The 20353-nt window shown below is 44.7% G+C and overlaps 1 protein-coding gene across 10 annotated transcripts in view; it reads right to left on the bottom strand.

Annotated features, from left to right (window-relative positions):
- FHOD3 (formin homology 2 domain containing 3) overlaps nucleotides 1-20353 on the bottom strand; it is a 1229746-nt gene that overhangs the window by 129501 nt on the left and 1079892 nt on the right. For all 10 annotated transcript variants that reach the window (XM_085606822.1, XM_085606824.1, XM_085606823.1 and 7 more), the window contains one exon: nucleotides 15654-15812. In XM_085606822.1, coding sequence (XP_085462948.1) covers nucleotides 15654-15812 — 159 coding nt within the window. The remainder of the gene's footprint in view (nucleotides 1-15653; nucleotides 15813-20353) is intronic.

Genomic DNA, 20353 nt, shown 5'->3' with positions numbered 1-20353 from the left:
AGAAGTCCCGGAAAATCCCCGAGGGCTCCCACGCGCTGCTACCTTGAGCACGGCTGCGCAGCTCCCTGGCCACTTGCGTGTCCCCCGGATTGGGGGCACCAAGACCCAACGTGCAGAGGACAGACGACCCGCCGAAGGGCCCCATAGCGCGGAATCAAGCACCACGAAGATCCCCCATGGCGAGTGCTAGGCTCAGGAAGGAACGCTCCGTCAAGGACATGCTGCAGAAACAGGGCGCACAGGGCCACTTGAGCCAAGGGGACGAGGTGTCCTCTGGGTCGCAAGATGGAGCGGACATGCCAGCGACAAAAGCCTTTATGACGTTGCTTTTCTTGGCACTTCGGGAGGACCTGCAGGAGCTCAAAGACCAGCTAACAGCAGACCTCAGGGAGGTACAGCGTGATGTCTCGGAGATTGGGGACCGGGTGGCGACACTGGAGGAGCATGAAAATGGGCGCGAAGAAGAGATGGAGATGATGCAACAGGAGATATTGAAGCTGAAGGAGCAACACATTGAGATCCATGGACAGGCGGAGGACCTGGAGAATCGCTCCCGTCGCAACAACATAAGCATCCGGGGAGTGAAACAGGGAGCCGAGGAAGGTGACATCAGGGAATTTGTCCAAGCCTCCTTCCGCCAAGTATTAGGCCCGGAGCATACGACCGCGGTGCAGATTGACAGGGTCCACCGAGTAGGACCGCCCCGGCGGGGCTCTGCCCTGCCACCAGATATCCTGGCATGTGTCCACAACTTCCAGTTAAAAGAACTTATCCGCCGGAAGGCCCGAGATGCGCACCCCCTGGAGTGCAGAGGTCACTCCCTATTGCTCTTCCAAGACTTAGCTGCCATCACCCTGGTCAAGCGGAGGGAATTCTGGCTGATCACCTTGCATCTGAGAGAGAAGGGGATCCCATATGCTTTGGGGCACCCCTTTCGCATCATCTTTAAGTATGACGGCAGACTGCGACGGCTACGATCGCTGCAGGAGGCCACTGACATGCTGGGCCTCCCTCCCATTGACTCGTCTACTAGCCAGCAACCGACAGCCTCCGATGGTAGAAACAGACCCGGGCGCTGGCAGGTTGTGAGCAAACCTTCCCCGTTGCATAAACCGGACTTGACTGAGATGGCGAAAGAAAGAGAAGAAGTCCTCGCCTCGCTGACCCGAAGCTCTGCCCATTCGTCTCCCGCCTAATACTGTAGTCCAGATCACTTTTGGGGAATATACTGTGGCTGGTCTGGAGGGCCACCTCTCCCTGACTCGACTGGAGCTGATTGGACACATGGTCCCCGATCCGTGTTACCCTGACGAACTCTTGTCATCCCCGCGCTGTTGCGGCAGTTCATTTCTAAGTTCTTGGGTAATGATTTTATATGAGGGCTTTCTCTCTTTTCTTTGGGGTTTCCTCCTTCCTTCCTACCTTGGGTCCCACACCAGATCGCTGTGCCTGTTCCCGTCTACGCTGGAGCCAATCCCTGGCAAGTTCCTGCTACTGACTACACTGCCGGGCAGAAGGCTCTCTTTACCAAACCCATGTGCTGTCCCTTTCCTGAGATCTCCGCACTCGGACACATACACCTACTCCCTCTGCTCAGGCTTTCAATCTGCATAGACGTGTCACTTGCGCTTCCCTTCCCTGGTTGTCACAGCTGTGCATGTCTTACTAACCTACACTGCTCATGATCAGGGACCTGAAGATTGTTAGTCTTAATGTCCGGGGCCTTAATCACCCCGTAAAATGCACTGCTATCCTGTCTTACCTGGAACACACAGAGGAAGATATTTTCCTGCTACAAGAGACTCATTTGCTCTCTAAGGACACTCCTCGCATTCCCCCACCAATACTGGTCCTCTAGTGCAGTGAAGAAGAGCGGGGAGGCCATTCTCCTGGGGCAAAATTTGAAGGCAAAGTGGTCTCGACCTTTTAAGGGCAGGGTCCTGGCACTACGAATACATTGGGGGTCTACGCTTTTCACCTTGATTAACATCTATGCGCCTAATACGCACTAAGAGACATTTTTACTTAAACATCTTGGGGAAGGCCTAGCTTCCCCTGACGCTGCGGTGGTGGTGGGGGGTGACTTAAACCTGGTTATGGACAACGACCTTGACCGCTCCAGCCAATGTTTCACTCAAGTGGGTGCCTTCTCCCCAGACGGTCAACAATGGCTGGTCGACCATGGCCTCCATGACGTTTGGCATCTTAAACACCTGACTAAGCGAGATTTCACACATTACTCTGCGGCACATAAAACCTATGCCCGACTGGACGTGTTTCTTGTCTCTCACGCACTCCTATCTAGGGTTGGCAACGCCTCTATAGCCACATGCTCCCTTTCTGACCACGCTTCTATATCCATTCACATACAGCCGGAAGGGGTGGGTACTTCTCCTGCACGCCTGCGACTGAGGGTGAGCCTTCTACAATCACCTAACACAGTGGACAGCATACGGTCGAAGATAACAGATTACCTCCACCTCAGTGAAACGGGGGACACCTCCTTAGCGACAGTCTGGAATGCTCTTAAATCAGTTATCCACGAGGAATTCATAACACTCTCCTCAGCCGAAAATAGAAAACGTAAAGAAGCCCGTCAGAACCTAGAGCAAGAAGTAATGAAGTTGGAGACGATCCATAAGCGCACAGGGGCGCCAAGGGTCTGTAAGACCTTGGAAGGGAAGCGATTGCTTCTTAAATGTTTAGATCTCGATAGAACTGAATATGTTCTGCTTCGCCTCCGTCACCGGTTCTATCTGAGCAGTGATAAATGTGGGAAAATGCTAGCGCAGAGACTACGCACCAAGGCCGTGGCTATGACCATCGCTTCAGTGAAGTGGCCTTCGGGCGAAGAGGTTCATTTGGACTCTCAAATTGTTGATGAGTTTAGGCACTTCTACCAATCGCTTTATAGCGAGTAGGCGGTAGGTCCCTCGGCCGCCGGCTCGTACCTAGAATCTAGTAGGTTTACTCGCCTCCATGAGGCACAGGCGGAGCAGCTGGAAGATCCCATTTGGCTGGAAGAAGTCATTTCGGCTATCTCAGACCTCAAACTGGATAAATCCACAGGACCCGATGGGTATCCCAAACGTTCTGCAGAGAATTGGCACCTCTTCTGACCCGTCTCTACAACTCCTTCCTAGACAGCGGCACGGTTACAGACTCTATGGCTGAGGCCATGATTTCGGTAATCCTCAAGCCTCACAAGGATCCAGTGCTTTGCAGTTCCTATCGCCCGATCTCATTACGTAACATCGACGCAAAGCTCTTTGCAGGTATACTTGCGGCCAAACTGAACCCGCTAATGGCAGGCCTTATCGACCCGAACCAGGCGGGGTTCATCCCTACCCGACAGGGCGGTGACAATACAAAGCGCTTGCTCCACCTCGTGGACAGCTTCATCGCTCTCACAGGGGGGGCCGTGCTCTTGTCCGTCGACGCTGAAAAGGCGTTAGACAGGGTACGCTGGTCATACCTCTTTGCCACCCTACAAGAATTCGGGTTCGGATCCCGCTTTGTCCAATGGGTGCAATGTATCTATCACGCTCCCCGAACATTTATCAGAGTGAACGGAGTGTCCTCGACTCCCTACAAGATCGAGAGGGGCACGAGGAAGGGGTGCCCACTTTCCCCCCTACTATTTGCTCTATGGAGCCCCTCATGCAAAGGATCCGTGACCACCCGGACATTCAGGGCCTCCGCTTTGGGGGAGACATCCACAAAGTGAGCCTGTATGCTGACGATGTTATCCTCTCACTGGCTGAGCCGCACGTGTCGCTGCCCGCATTGGCGAAGGAATTGGAGTATTTTGGACATATTTCCTGCTTCAAGGTTAATTTTACCAAATCGCAGGTGCTCAACCTATACTTGCCCCCGGTGCAGGCAGAGCCCCTCCAACGGAGCCTCCCCCTACACTGGTCCAACGACCCAGTGCCTTGCATTAGATGGATGGTCTAAGCTCAACCTGTCCTGGCTTGGACGCATATCTGCGGTAAAAATGACGGTCCTATCGAGGATCTTGTACTTGTTCCAGATGCTGCCTTTGGTTCCCCCATCCAAAGCCATGCGTGCACTACAGCTGGCCATAAACAACTTTATCTGGGGCAATAGGAAGGCGCGCCTCTCTGTAGCACAATTATCGCGCCCTAAGCATGAGGGGGGGATGAAATTACCCCTGGTCCACAGATACCTCCAAGCTGCCCACTTGAGATATGTGCTGGAGTGGAACTGCCCCCTCTCCGAAAAGCACTGGACCTTCATGGACCAGGCGTTAGCCGGTACAAATGTCTGGCGCGAGATCCGGCTCCCTCGCCGGTCACGATCTTGGGGTCTCTATTCCTCTCCTGTCACTAGAGCCACAATGAAAGTGTGGACGCGATGGCCCTTCCCCGATGGTGCCGATGGTCGACAACCCAGATTTCCCTCCGGGCTGTAAATCTGAAGTCGCTCAGATATGGCGGGAGGCAGGATGCAAGCGCTTGGGCCACATCTTCGACCTTGACGGTCTTATTCCCTTCGACCGGGTGCATCAGGACCTTGAACTGCCCCGTACGGACGAATTTTACTACTTTCAATTAAAGCACTGGGCTACCTCAGCTGCAAGCATGCCGCAGGGGTCTCGCAGACTTACCCCATTTGAGCAGTGGATAGCGCGCAAGAAAGACGACAAGCATCTTAAAGCGGAACTCTATGCTCTTCTAGTGCCGACCCAGAAGGGTGAGCGTACAAAAGGCCAACTTCGCTGGGAGGCAGACTTAGGGCGAGCCCTCATGGATAAGGAATGGGACAATATCTATTACAGGGCTCACCACACAGCCTTTAACACCGCTGGTCCTGAGTCGGCATTTAAGGTCGCTACCTACTGGTATCCCACTCCCGCCCATATCCATCAATGGGATAAGAATCACACAGAAATGTGCTGGCGGGGCTGTGGCCTCACGGGCTCTCTTGTACATCTCGTCTGGCACTGTCCGCGCCTGGAAAGGTATTGGGAACAGGTTCTCAGAGACATCGATGAGGCATTTGAGACTGAAATCCCCCGCTTCCCAGCCTATACACTACTGGGGCTCTCAAACCCAATAACATTTCCGCTACGGTCAATAAGGGGTAGACAGATGGCTTTGGCATTGCTGGCGGCACGTCAAGCGATCCTGGCGCATTGGGGCACAAATACAGTCCCGGATCACACTGCATGGCTTCACAGACTTTGGATGACCCTAGCTATGGAACGACTCTCGCTAGCCCAAGCACAGAAGGTATTACATTGTTATCGAAGGACCTTCGTTAAGTCACCTGCCCCAAGCTCTTGCAAATCCTCAAATTAATCCCTTCTGATCGGGGCTAGGTTCTCTTTCGGTTGGGTCCTTAGGGGGCTAGGGAGGTGGATGGACGAGTGGGCATAGGCCATTGATTGACACTTGCGGGAACACGGTATGGGCAACCCTTTTTCCTCTTCTCCCCCTTTCTTTCTATCTCCTTTCCTCTTCCTCTTTTTTCTTCTGGTGGGTGGGTGGACGGGAGGGTTTTTCCTTTGGGGTTTTATTCATTAGGCTTCTTTTACTAACGCTGCCAGTCTCCGGGGAGTTGGCCTTAAAGTTGTGTATGTTCATATGAGCTTTGATATCCTCACTATGCTGCCGGCCCCCGGGGTTGTAGGCGAATGGCTGTGTATTCGAGTTGGTACATCTAACAAACTGAATAAAAGATTTGCTCCATAAAGATCACAGAACATAGAACAGATGAGGATAACCAACTACTAGATGGGGTTCCTTCTAAACACTCCCAGCTCTTTATCTTCTTGCCTCCCTCAGTCCACGTCATCCTCTCGCGCTCACTCCTCTTTTCCCTTTCATAGTTTCTCTCACTGTCTCCCATCCATTTGCTTCTTTTTCTCACTCTCTTGCTTTAAAGCTCTCTTTATTTCCCAGTCACCCTCTCCTAATGTCACTTTGCCTCTTCTCTCTTCCTCGCTCTTTTTCTTTCTCCAACTCAACCCTTCTCCTGTCTCCCGGACCCTTTCTCGCTCTGAAACTGCATACTCTTCATAGTGTATGCAGCAGTAATGATCTCAGTCCCTGACTTCTTCCTGGAATATTTTTACACTGGATTATATATTTGTGATGGTGGCCAAGTCACGTGACGCACGGATGCCAATTAGATTAGCAGATTAATTTTTTTGACAAGGGACATTGTGTTTAACCTCAGAAATCTTTTCTGGTTGTTTACAAAAAGAAATACATTTGGGTTCTGATTTTCTTTTTATAAATCATGTTCTTGTTATGATTTATAGCATACTGTCCAAAACATTGTTGACGGGATTTCCTGAGGGTCCTTTTCAAAGCCCAGAATTGCTTATGACATTCCGTTAAGGCCTCATTGCTATCGAGCTCATCCAAAAAACAGGCAAATGGAATCCTTCCTGCAGAAGTCCATTTTGGCAATAAAGACAAAAGCCGACACCAGTTTAGTTCAGTTTGAAAAGCAGCACCCAGCATCTCCGACTCTGTGCCAGTCTCACGCTTCAGAGCCAATATAACTGCTTCCCGTAGAAACAGGCGAGGTCTCCTGTTCATAATACATCTTAAATGTGAAGGAGAGTGGCACTAAATTTGATCTAAAAAAACTCAGAAATTTCTAAAGTAAGCCCACACTGCAGCTTCAGACAGTTCTCACAAATCATCTTTATGTTCAAGACATAATAGTGATTATAACCAACCAATGGCAAGTTTGGGGGAGAAAGACTCTTCATACATAACTTGCTGTAATTCTTTGTAAGATATATTAGCAATGTATTATCCACTGTCCAATTTCCAAAAGTGAAACACCCTCTTTATTGGAGTACTTATTATTTTCCCTGTACATAAGCAATGTGGACTTGTTTTTACAAAAACTGGTAGTAGATGCCCCAAAAGTTGGAATACGCCCCACCCCTGTTTTATTATATACGGACGATGCTGTCCTAATGTCCAGGACTGCAAATGGTCTAAAATGTCTAATAGAAAACTTTGCCCAATATATGACTAACATAGATTTACAGCTGAACCTAAAAAAAACATTTGTAATGTCATGTAGAGGCAAGAGACAAAAGTGTAGACAGCATCATGTGGGAGGGGTTTTTATAAACAGAGCTCCGACTTTTTCATATCTGGGGTTGTTATTCTGCAACAACGGCTCTTGGAATTCACACATTGAATTATGTAAAATGAAATTTTTAAAGACCTCAGAGGGTATTTTTAGATTTGCAACAAAACTTGGGAACAAACCACCACGTAAAATTGTAAATTTATATAGGAGTAAATGTGTCCCAGCTGTCAACTATGGAGCCGCAATATGGGGGAGAGCAAATACGATAACTCTTCAAATTAATGAAAACAAGATTACTTGCAGTTCCTAGCGCAACTTCAAATATGATTGTACATAAAGAACTGTGCGTGCCATATTTAAGTGATTCTTTGAATATAGCTGCTCTTACTCTCTGGCACAGTATATTGACAAAAGAAGAAACACAGTTTGCCAGAGATCTAATCACAAACATGAAAATACCATGGCTGTGTCACATTTTTTAACTTTTGACAAAATGTGAAGTAAATACAAATAACCCCTTAAGTATACGGGAACACAGCAAAAGCGATCTGAAATTAAGATATATCACTGCTACAGAATATGATAGGGATAGGATGGCTATGAAAAAACAGACAGTGGCAGCCTACAGTGAACGCCCCTACAAGAGAGGTACCCAGTTATACCTTATCTTGGTGCAGAATGTACAGCATAGATTGTACCTGACAAGGTTAAGGGTGACCACCTTACACTATCTAATTGCCTTCCCAAGCATAGAGAAATGGCAGAGGACCTTGCCACCCTGCCCGTGTGATGGTAAAACTTTACAGTCCACCCTGCATTTTATGCTCTTTTTCCCTTTTTATAAGGATATTCGAAAAACTGTATTGAAACCACTTTTTAAAAAAAATATGCTTTATAATTATAAGAACCCGTTTAACTTTATATGCAGCTTGGATACAATTAAAATTATTAGTTCTTTAATATGCTTCATACAACAATCAATTAGAAAAATAAAAGATTATGCACTCTTGGATGCTTTGCTGTATGAAAAAGAAGATGATTGACATCTTTTCCCAACCGTATATTCTTGCACAGCTTGCACTTCCACTTTATCGTATGAATTTGTGGTTGATCGTCTTTTAAAAATAAAAAACTGCGGAAAATTGGATTTGCTATTTTATCGCACACTCTCCCCACGAAGTCCAAGTCGGTATTTATTTTTTAAAAGAATTAATTATTGCATACGAATATTAATCAGAATGTATTTCTCTCTTCTTGATATATATGTGTTTGTATGCTTTTATGGTGCTTGCCTTGTTGTCACCGAATAAAGCTATTTAGAATTTGAATTTGAGTACTTATTAATTTGGTATATTGGTTTCAATTATTTTTTGTATTCCAGTCTCCTCAGGGTGATCTTAGACAAATACAACTGGGGACTGCACTGGCTTGGAAAGGTAAATGATATTTGTGGCACACTAATGCAAGAAAGAGCGGACAAAGACAGCCTGACACTGGTGGAGAGTGGGTAATTTCCAAAGTCTCACCTCTCCGGAGTGCTTTAAATCAGTGATCACTTGTGGGCAGTGTGGCGAAGGCTTGTCTCAGGAAGCATCGACAAACAGGTCTGGTTTTAGTGTGTTTATGCATGCACACAGAATGGCAGTTGCATGCCAGACCTATTGGCTTTGCCAATGCTTGTTTGACCAGCTTTCTATAGCAGAAGGATATTTATACTATTTTGGTAAGAGATGAAAGAGGTAGCAAGATGCTGGGCAGACTACTCCTTCTTTCGACGAGCGTCTTTAATAGTTTAGGCCTGTAGAACAAGAGACCACAACTTTAGAATCCTTAGTATGTTTAGTTTTCGGACTTTGGCATTGATATCATATATAAATGACGACTCTGGGATGCTGTTATAAATAACAATATATTTAATGAAAGCACTGAACTCCCCCTTATTGTAAGGTTAAAAGTGGTGGTTTCAATGACACTTATTGAAAGTATCCAGATGTGCCATCATTTTGTTTTTTTGAATGGCAACCTAACTAACCCACCTGGCAAGGGTTGGCCTCTCTCTTTCACTCAGCTTCATCCTTTACCATACTTTTTCACAGCAGCTCCATGCTGCTGCTGCCAACAAAAACAGAATGCTAAATAAGAGCACTGATGCATGCCAATACAAGGAACATTTAATCACAGAGTTGGACTACTTTTATGCTAATCATTGACACTAATGCAAACGTCTGTGCCAAACTGTAAACATCTGCAAAATCCCATGGGTTGGTCGCAAAACATGACTGGCAACCTATTGAGCCTATGCCTCACTGGGGCTCCCCCGAAACAAACCCATGACTGACGGGGTCAAAGGTCCATTTTCTGTGTTAACTTGCATCTTATGCTGAAAAGAATTCTTGCAAAAAGCTACAGACTATAGAAAGATCTCAAAAATTGATTTTTTCAGGTTGCAGATAAAGGTGTTGGTCGTAGATCACCCTATAATGATTAGCCATGCTTTATGAATCCTAATAGATTGACTGCATCATGCGCATGCTCCTGCATCTGGTATTTATAATTTATTCAATCTGCCTTACTTTTGACTGTCTATCTGTGTGTAGGAAACGTTTTGAGTGCTACTCAGTGGCAAAGATTGTGAAACTGTAGAGAATAACACACTGGACAGAATTCAAAATATTGTACACGTATATAGTGCAGAGATTCACACCTCAGTTCACCCTCAGCTTGAACATGCTTCTACACTTTTTGGTAAATCACAAACCATTCCAGGATTTAGCCTGGAAACCAGCACCACTGACAGGTTTCCAAGAGTATCCTGTAAATGTGTTGCAGGCTTAAGAATTTTACTCACTGCAGAACAGTACGCAAGGATATACTTTCACTTTCTGAAAAGACAACACCAATAAGCAACAGCACATTTATTTTTCTTTTCGCTTTCCAGAGGAAACATTTTTGCACTTGGAAAAATCCCTTCCTCCATACCCCACCAACTGGGTGGAGGGAGGTCTCTTTTCAACATAGAAATGGACTTGCTTCGACTTTTGCATGAGCAAATCTCCGGCCAAGTCGAGGGAGGGAATGAGTCAGAAAGCAGTTGGTGAATGTTCATAAATTAACATGTTTGTGGGCTACCCCAAATTCACAAAGCTAACCACGCATTGTAATGTCCACTTCCTTTTCCTTACATGGGATTCCCCTTGTTTAAATGGACAGAGTTATGGTGGATTTGCAGCTGCTAAGTATCGATGGAGACCTGGAATCACTGCTATTGTAACTGATCTGGGGGACTGGTAGACGAAGGATGTCGCTAGGTTAGTTGCAGCGTCCTGTAGGAGAAGGCGGGTTGGCTTCTCCAGACTGAGCCATATTAATTGCCTGCACAGCTGCAATGGTTCAACCAGTAGATTTATTGTACGTTACATCCTGAAGGGGGCGTTATTTGTACACCTCGCGACTTGAGGGCCTTATTGCAGGTCATCTTGGTTCCATGGCGGCAACAACATGCTGCCTCTCAGGAGCTCCTAGTGATACAGCAGCGCTGGCTATGTTGCCTGCAGCAAACATGCGTCCATGAGCCCCACAAGCCAATCATTTGAAAGTAAAATGGGAGACTGATTGAGAGCTACAGATTACGGACTTGAAATGTGAGAATTATCCCACTTCTACACATATGACAATTCAGACTATTCCAGACCCCCTAAAGCTATAAGAATGGCTTGAAGGGCAGTTAGTAGCCATTTTTAATGTATATTGAATTAATTAACTACTATTTTGGTGCTCATTTATGTATGTATGTATGTAAAAATATTTATAGAGCGCACTGCAACCCCACGGGCATCCTGGCGCTAAAGACATAATGAAGGGAGGGAAGGAGATGGAGAAGGGCAAGGTAAAAATTAGGCTCTAGGGAACAGCCAGGTCTTAAGCAGTCCACGGAAACGTGTCAGATCATGAACCTGTCGTAGTTCTGGGGGGAGACCATTCCATAGTCGAGCAGCCGCATAGCTAAAAGCTCTGCCTCCCAAAGTAGCTCTCTTTGTCTTGGGAATCAGGGCCAGCCTAGCTGAGGAAGAGCGCAGAATGCGCGAGGGGGCATACCATCTAAAGCGACTTTGCAATGGTATAGGGCCAAGGCCATGAAGAGCTTTAAAGGCTATACACAGGGATTTAAACATAATCCTCTGTTGCACAGGCAGCCAGTTGAGCTCAGCCAGAGCTTTGGTGCTGGATGAGTAGCGTGGTCTTTGAAGGGCTAGTTTTGCGGCAGTTGCTTGGATACGTTGAAGCCTCCGAATCAGATAAACTGGGGAAGCAAGCAGCAAGGCGTTACAATAATCCAGACGACTAAGAATGGTGCATCGGATTACTGTACCTCGCACATGGGGAGGAAGACAGTAGTAGACAAATAGCACCACCATGTGGCAGACTGCCATTAGCGCCGGTGTTGACAATTAGGTGCTGAGCACCGGAAACCACCAGCTCAAATTAAGCACAGGTGTTACAACATTTCTGTCGAAAGTCCAGCAGAAATATGTTTTTTTGTGGATGAAAAAGAGTAAAATATTGCATCATTCCCTAAAAAAAGACAAAAACGCATGGAGAAAATACAGCAAGCATTTGTTTGAAATAATTTTCTTAGTCATTTCAATTAGCTTTAGTTTTTGTCTTGCATGCATTAAATGGCTAACAGCAATGAAGTGTTTGCCATAAATATACCTGAGAGTCACAGGAGAAGAGGACCAATTCACTAATATCTGAAATGGGCTAAAAGAAATTGAAACCTAGATGAGCCAAAAACACAATGCTTCAAAGACCAGAATCCTGGTTTATGCCCTTTCCAACTCCTATACAGAACTAACTATATCTACCTTCTTCTAAATTTGTGTGAAGAAAATGCCCCAATCAAATCCAAGGTGAGAAACTAGAATACTCTTGGGATGCTGCCCTCGGGATATTCTACCAAATCAAAGCAGTGTTTGCATTCTATTTCCAACAACTAAAATTGCTCCAAAGAGTGTACAGTTCACCTGCAATGAATACCACACATCTATAGACGAAACTCTGGTGAACTGATTGGACTACAGAAAATCCCTCTAAAACAGCTTGCCATTCAATCGCATCAATAGACTCCAAAATGTCCAAAATGCAACATATTGCTTCATCTCCATCCTGGAAAAAAAGCTACAAGATTACCAAGCAACGCCGAAGTTAATAATTGTTGCCAGCTAAAGGCAGTCTTTAAAATGCTTTGTCCCACCGTCAGATTCCCAGTACATTCTACTTTACCGTACCTAAGGAATAAAATCCACATTTACAGTCTTTCACCGCTCCCTTGTTCTGTGTCTATGTGGGTCTCCTGCTCGTCCTCGTCAACATACACCATAAAACAGTATGCAGCTGACAACAGAAATAACCTTGCTTAAATATACTTCACACACACATGCACAACAATGCATTGAAGTTGTATAGTTGGCTGATAATGTTTCTTATGGGAACATCTTCTTAGGCTGATCAACGACAACTAAGCATCCTTGAGGAACATAACAAATGGTTAAGTCTTTTGGCATACACATCCTTGCGCAAAATATATTGTAAGATCGATGACAGGATCAGATTGACCCTCCTAACCACTCGCAAATAAAAAACATTACTAAACAATATAATGGAAGGACATTTTTATCTTGTCAAGAAAATTCCTTAAAACCACCTTGACAAGGGCAAAGAGAATTCCAGAGCCCTAAAGGGAGAATAGACTACTAAAGCACTAAAGAACCATAAAAATGTAGAAATATGCTATATACATGCTGGTAACTTGACATTATATCCCAAGGACCCCTTCCCCTAAGATAAAATCAATGAAAACATCACATTTGTACATGGATTCTTGCCTTTTCTTCAAATCTCTCAACAAAAAAGCTCAGGGAATCTGGTTCCAGCTGTCACAGCTCAGGAAAGTCTCTCCCTTTCTCCCTGAACTTTCTCGACGTCACAGAACAATGGAAGCACAGCACTCCTACTGGATATCACAAATACCATCATGCCTCTCTTCAAAGTAGCCTTAGACGTGGCAGACTGTCTCATCACTGTGAGAAGAAAATATAGTCAAATAAACCACTATTAGTCACACTAGCCTCACAGAGGCTTCAAGGCAGGGCACCATTTTCAGTGCCTACATCGGGAAGGATCCATACTACTGAACCAACAAATATTCCAGGTACTCCATCTTCAAGGTCAGTCAAGCCATGGGTAGGCTAAAATACCCCTATGCAAGAAAGACACAAGCTGCAAACCTGTATCCTCCAACTATTCTCCCGTGCTTTGGAATTCTTTGCCCCATCACAAAACATCTTCCCTCCCTTATAAACCTCATGACGAATAGTGTTTTTTGGGGCATCATCTGCTTACTACCTTAACTACTGAACAAGCTGCTCATTCTGACCAGGAAACACCAGACCCACCACATCACTAGCTACCCACTGTACAACCTCTTCCATTGCTTAATGCTTCAACACTGTTTTGGAGATTATTTGCTTTAACCCACTGCCTGCTTCCTACTATCACATTGATTGTTAAGCACTTTCTACTTTGCGCATTATGACTGCACCCTTGCATCTTGTCTGTGGTAACATACACCACCACTGTGTGCCCAGTCAAAATCCACCAAAGTTATGTTACCCTACGTTTCTGCAAAGTCTCCCAACACCACTTACTGTTTAAGGCCTGTACAGTGTACTCAACCATGCTCTATCTGCACTGCTCTGTTGCTTTCCTACCCCAGATTCATCTTCCAGACACAGCACTCTTATTAAAACAGTTAGTGAATAGCAGTGTTACTTTATTCTATGACAGGCATAGACATTCAATCAACAATCAATTAACAGGGTCGGACTGGCATGGAGGGCTATCAGTCAGTGCCCGATGGGCTGACCTGACAGGTCAGTGTATGGACTGGTTTTCTGGGATGTTTTCAGGTCTGGTAGGCTGGTTTTTACTGTTGATTTCTCTGATATTATCAGAAACATTGTCTGCAGCAAGAGCAAATGCATGGTCTCCTATACCTCACAAAAACAACCACACAGGATGTATTTGCAAGTTCAAAACTGCCCTGATTTGCAAATGTGGGCCACTGTTTTATCTATCTGATTCGCTAACGTGGGTCACTTTTAATTTGGTGCCCCAACCTATTTTCTGTCCCAGTTCAACCATGGCAATGAAGCTGTCAAACAGAAGTTAAACTGTTATTGTTTCAGCAAAAATAAATACATCTAACAACATAAACTAGGTCTCAATTTCAATCTGCATATCATGTTGCATCTGCAGTGTAACCAAATGACTACTTGATCCCATCATCAGAATCTAATTGGGAAACAAACTGGACAATTTAGGCATGCTCAAACTGATAAAGCCATGATGAAAAGCCCAGCAAGAAATAGCATACAATGAACAACATATGAAAGCCAATGGCTGAAGAGTGTTGACCCATAGCCCGGGCCAATTGAATTATGTGGCAGGGAAGGCCCAATTTATGAGGAAGGGTTGATTAAATTATGCTTCAAGAAAAGGCAAATTATGAGGCGTACTGTGACAAATTTTGAAAACAGTATTACTTTGCTATGTTTTCATTATTACATGTTAACACTGAATGGGAAAAGGATGTCAGCTTCTTAATATCGGGTTAACACCTAAAATACAACAATCAGCAATTAAACAGTGACTTGCTTTTGAATGCCAAAAGGCCTGCCACTTTGCGGCAATGTGTGCAGATGCGTTGTTAGTAATTTTTTATTCATTCGTTTGAGCTAGATTTTATTTTTGTTAAGTATGCAAATTATCCAGAAGATAATGGAGAGTGAGACAGAACCAAAAAACTATGGAAATTGATGCATGATATTTCAATTCCAGAGTCCTGCCCAATGGCAACTTTTCTTCTATACTACATTATACTTCTTTTTGATGGATTGATGACTTGCAACAATCATCTCATACTATCTGTAGCGAGACCTAAGAAGAATTTAGCCAGGAATTTCCATTAACATTTTGAAATACGGCAATGCTAAAAGTGCGAATCCGTATTACAGAGAATGGGATTATATGACTTGAGCATAATAAGGAAACAGAAAATGACATATTAATTGTGCATAGCCACAGCCTCTAACATAATTATGCCCATTTGTGGTAATTCCAATAAGAATTTTTATGACATTGTATTTTTACAATTAGATGAAAACACATGAAAACAGAAAGTTACCAGCACCTCTGCTCATGCAATATTTGGGAATAACATGAGATACAAAATGTTGCACAATAGAATCTACATTTAATCAGACTGGTCAATATTTTGTCAGGATGTACACTGGAAACATATACTAACTATCGAAAGGAGACACTGTCGGCATTTGGAACAAACTGTCCATGAGGGACACAAAAAAAACTAAGTAAGGCACAAATAATATCCCATCATGTTGCAAATACAAAGACACTGTGACAATAAAAGACAATCTGTGCTTGAAAAAGACAAAACAGGTCAGCATATGTCACGTTTTAGGAATCTGCAGCAATTTTTCCTTTTTTACCTCTATCCCTTCCTTGTTCAAGGCATATTCGTCAAAGTTCAAAATGGCCGTTTTGATCGTCCTTGGAGGAGGTAACACAGTCAAGCCAATATTAATTGCATTACTTCGCTTTGAATCCAGCACTATTACCTCCTGTCTCTTTCCATCAGCCGCAGTTTTCTTGGTAAAAGGAAAGAAGAAATAATAATATGATTATTAAGACACTTATGTTGCCACACATTTCTAAATGCACACTGCACCAGGGACCTCGATTACTGTATGTAAGATAATCATCATTAAAGTAGAGGCAGTGAACCAGAAAGAATGCACCCGACGTGTGCTCCCAAAAAATACAGTTCACCAAAATGTTTCAAAGAGTGTGCACACATCACAAGCACCTGCGGCCAAGGTGCGCATACCCGAAGGTTTCAAGTAACAAAAGATAAACGCAGCAGTGCACCACATCAAATAATGAGAATGATAAAGAGAAGAGAAACAAACCAAAATCAAATAAGTAAGCTTTGTGTGATTCTTGTCTTTATTTTCTTCTATTGTCTTCAAAAGTATCACCCTCATATACTGAAGACAGCCAACGCGTTTCGTCCATAGCAAGGGACTTCTTCAGGGCATAAATATTCACTTTAGGTACTCAACCAAATATAGAGGGTCACAAAGTGTCATTCAAATGGTCTGTGAAACAAAGCTTCCAAAATGTTCACTGGCTGTATGTATCACGGACAGTGTCTTTCCTTCAGATCCAGATATCACTATTATACTCAAAGTAACGAGCAACAGTAATCCTCAAGGTGGGGATATTATTATTAAGGAAGGGTTTGGGCCACTAAGCGATGTAAAGGACTTCGATGGGGGTCCGCGCAGCAATTACCTGTCCAATTCACCCGGATGAGGCATGTATATGGGGATTCTGTATGTAAGATGCAGAATTATAAAATAAGCTGGGTCACAGAATGGAAAACCGATTCAGTGAAGCTACTATAGGTTACTGCAAATGAAAGGAACAGCTGCTCTGTGACCCCTTGTCATAAAAAAATCAAGTAAGCAGGACTGGTATATCTAGTTTAAAAGGACAGCGCTCTCTGGTAGTGATATCAAGACTGCATGTTTGTGAATTGACAAATGAATACATCAGCTCCTCGTTTTAACGCAGCTGTATATGCAAATAAGAATTTCTATAAATATAAACAAACTGAATTATCACTTGAAACAACAGAAGCATATCATACCAACTACCTACTGTTTAAAACAATATAACAGTATATTTGGGTTGCCGATAAAGAGACAAGAGCTGCTTTTATCTCTCCTTTCCAAGCATATTTTCCTTCCAACTAAAAAACAATCATTTGCAAAGCCAAAAGATCTCTCCTTTTGGATTTGTCAATGCAGGCCTATTGGATTGCCAGTGCTTTTTGCCAATGGTCTTCATCATCGCTAAGCTTCCTAAGTGTAATCAATGGTAGGATACGAGTCGTCCAATCAGAAGAATGGCAAAGAAGCTGTGCTCCAAGAAGAGTATGGAAAGCCATTGGATAAGAAGCAAGCAAATGCGATTACCAAGAAAGCCAGCCAATGAGAAGCAATGGGCTAATCTTAAGCCCACTGCAAATAATATTATTCTCCACAATAGGTCTTTTAACAACATAGCACTAAAGCTGCCTAATCCTGTGTTGAAATCTCAGGCTGCATTCTATGTCTGCTGAGTTTGTTTCTCTGTTCCTACACGTGAAGGCGTGCCCAGTTTTCTCCAGCTACGTTGAGCTGCCAACCCCTAACTACCTGAAATGCTGTATGTGAAATAAATACATACAAAGTTCATGGGTTTTACCTGTCCTTGCAGCTAGAGTCACCGCAGAACAACCACAAAAGCTCCACAACCTTTAATAGGTAACTGCTGAAATTCAAGAATCCTGGTAAATGTTCAATATTTTCATATGCAGTTTGAGAAGCCAACATTCCGACAACGCTGAACCTGTGATAAGTCGTGGCAAAAAACGTCCAAACCAGCCCTGCTTCCTTTCTCCTCTCTATTTCTCACACTCTCCTTTTCACTGTTCTCTCTCTCTCTCTCTCGTGCCTGCTGTAATAACCCAGGAGAGCTAGTGAAAGGGGGGAACCGCGGCCCTTTGCTTTCAAAAACCGGCCTCAGTGTCTCCAGGCCACCCGGGGAATGCCTGATGGAATGAAAGGACAGCCTGGCCCTGCGCATGTGCACAGGACGTTTTGTGAATGAAGTGCAGAGACCTTTCAGTCACTAAAGAAAGAGCTGAAATGTTTGCCGTTTCAGTATTTACACGGTGAAAGAGCATGTTGAAGAGTAGAATGATTCAGATCTTTTACATGAGATGTAAAATACTAGCAACCAGTTTGAACTATTCAGAAGTGCAGCATAATGACCTCTTAGTTTCAGACAAACGAATACCACCCTGGCACACAGGGCACTCTACGAGGTTTGTGGGATCATATAGTTTGGAGGAGATCAACACTTTAGCACTTAAACTGGAACCTTTGGAAAGAGTCATGCAGCTCTCAACAACTACAACCTTTAATTCGATTGACTCCACAATAAAGAGCTCTTTTTTCGTGACTAGACAGGACTTTCCACTGGAAACTGAGATGTATGCCAACAGTCAACCCTAAATAAGAGTAAGCCACAATACACATTTTGTGTAGGGGGCCACTGTGAGGAATGACCCTAAGGCTGCCAATGTTTCCAAATGTCACTGATGGTCCAAAGCTCTGAATGGTGATAGCAGCAGTCTTACCCACACTCTCGGGTATGTGTCAGGGAAATGAGTAAGCAGCAGGTAAAGTGGTCTCTTTTTGCCCCCTGCGCCTAGATCAAAGGTCTTCAATCTGCTTCAAGGAGCTATAGCTTTCTTTGATATAAAAGGTGCAATGCTACCAAGGCTCAGGGATGTGAGGAGCCCACAACACCCCAATTGCATTTGTCTTGATTGCTGCGTGTGAGTGATGGTGAGAATAGAGAGGCCAATATGTTGAAGTGAAGTTTTTTTGGTATTTTTTTTAACAAGGGGGCAGATGCTGCCTTACTCAGGCCTCAGAAGGATGACCCTCATGGGGGTAGGAGCAGGTGGTGATTACAGGTGATCGTGGCAGAGGAGACAGCCTGCATTACTGGACCCGATCTATCATTGGTGCAGTAGATGAGGTGGCACTGGAGCCTGGGCATGTGAGAGGCCTACCCCCCCAATTATGGCATTCTTCCTACTCAGATAGGGAGCAGATGCCCATTTCACTTGCTAGTATTAGGACCCAGGGCACCCTTGCTGGACCAGTGCTGCTTTAGTAATGGTGGCCAAGGGGAAAGGGGCGGGGTGAAATGTGGGGCTCTTTAAACACAAAGGAGCAAAAACAGCCTGCTTCAGGCCTGGGGTGATTATCTGGGAGGGCGGTGGTGGGGGACAGCTGCGGAGAAGGTAGCCTACCACAGGGCCCTAACTATCATTAGTACAGCCGGCGTGGCATCATCAGGGGCCAGGTGTGCTAGGGGCTCACTGCACCCTAGCTATGGTTGTATTACTTCACAAAAATGAAGCAAAAGTCCATTTTTTCAAGCTAGTATTAAAGCCCAGGGCACACACATGCGGAGAAGGAGAGTCAAGATGTGGGGCTCTATCCTTTGTTTTAATAAAGCAGAAGCGACTTACGGCTATGGGCCTTGAGTGATGGCCTAGAAGAATGGGCGAAAGAGACAAAGTAGTCATGCAGGGGAGTAGCAACCATTGGTTGCAGCAGGTGCAATTGCATAGGGACCTAAGGATGAGAGGGGTCAAGTGCACTTCAATTATGAGAGGCAGTGTTTCTAGGTCAATTTCTATTTTTGTTTGATGCATTTGCGCTGTTAGAACGTTCTCATTCTAGTGTAGGTTACGAACTAAATAAACGGTACCCAGGAAATGATCTCATTTGCCCTCCTCCTACATCCTAATATTGCATGCAGGCATGCCAATAACCCCCCGACCCTTTCCATAAACGTTTTGTGGGGGCCGGACATTTTGCTCAGGGGAGCTTGAACGTTTGAAGACTTCTGCCCTAGATCATTATGGGCTCTAAAGTCAAGCAATCTTTCACAGGGAAGCAAGCCAGACAGCACAGAGGACGGGCAACTGTTGTTTCCTCTTTCCTCTTGCCCTCCTGGGCTCACCCTTCCCAATGGCTGGGGCAACTCTGCCCTAGAGGAAGCTCCCAACCTAGCAGGCAGCTCCTGAGTGAAGGGTAGATCCTGAGTTGAAGCTGCTGTGCACCGATTGAGGATTTGCAGAAGATCATGCACGGGACAAGCTTTAGGGGAGATCATGCAGCAGCAGCACGATCAGAAACGGAAGTACAGATCATCAGCTTCTGGATCCCCCATCAGCCCAGGATACCCTGTCACCTCAGGACCTTCGAGTGAAACAAGTACCTGCTGCCAAGTTTAGCTAAAGATTTGTCAACCGTCTACAGTTATTATAGCTTTCAAAATCCATTTGTCATCAATTTGGTAAGAATTTACGACACATGAAGAATGGTATTTGTTAGCTATAAAATAGTTAACAAGCGTTGAAATGTACTTCCCTAGATATATACTTATTAGGCAATATAAGCTAAGAGCTACATACATGACATAACACCTGAAAATGATTGCATTCGTCCTTTACCCTTAACTATATTAAAACCTGGCATAAAAAATGACTATTTCGGGA

The sequence above is a fragment of the Triturus cristatus genome, chromosome 5_2 (assembly GCF_964204655.1).
Source record: "Triturus cristatus chromosome 5_2, aTriCri1.1, whole genome shotgun sequence".
NCBI classification, from domain to species: Eukaryota; Metazoa; Chordata; class Amphibia; order Caudata; family Salamandridae; genus Triturus; species Triturus cristatus.
This window is presented reverse-complemented; position numbering and strand designations above follow the sequence as displayed.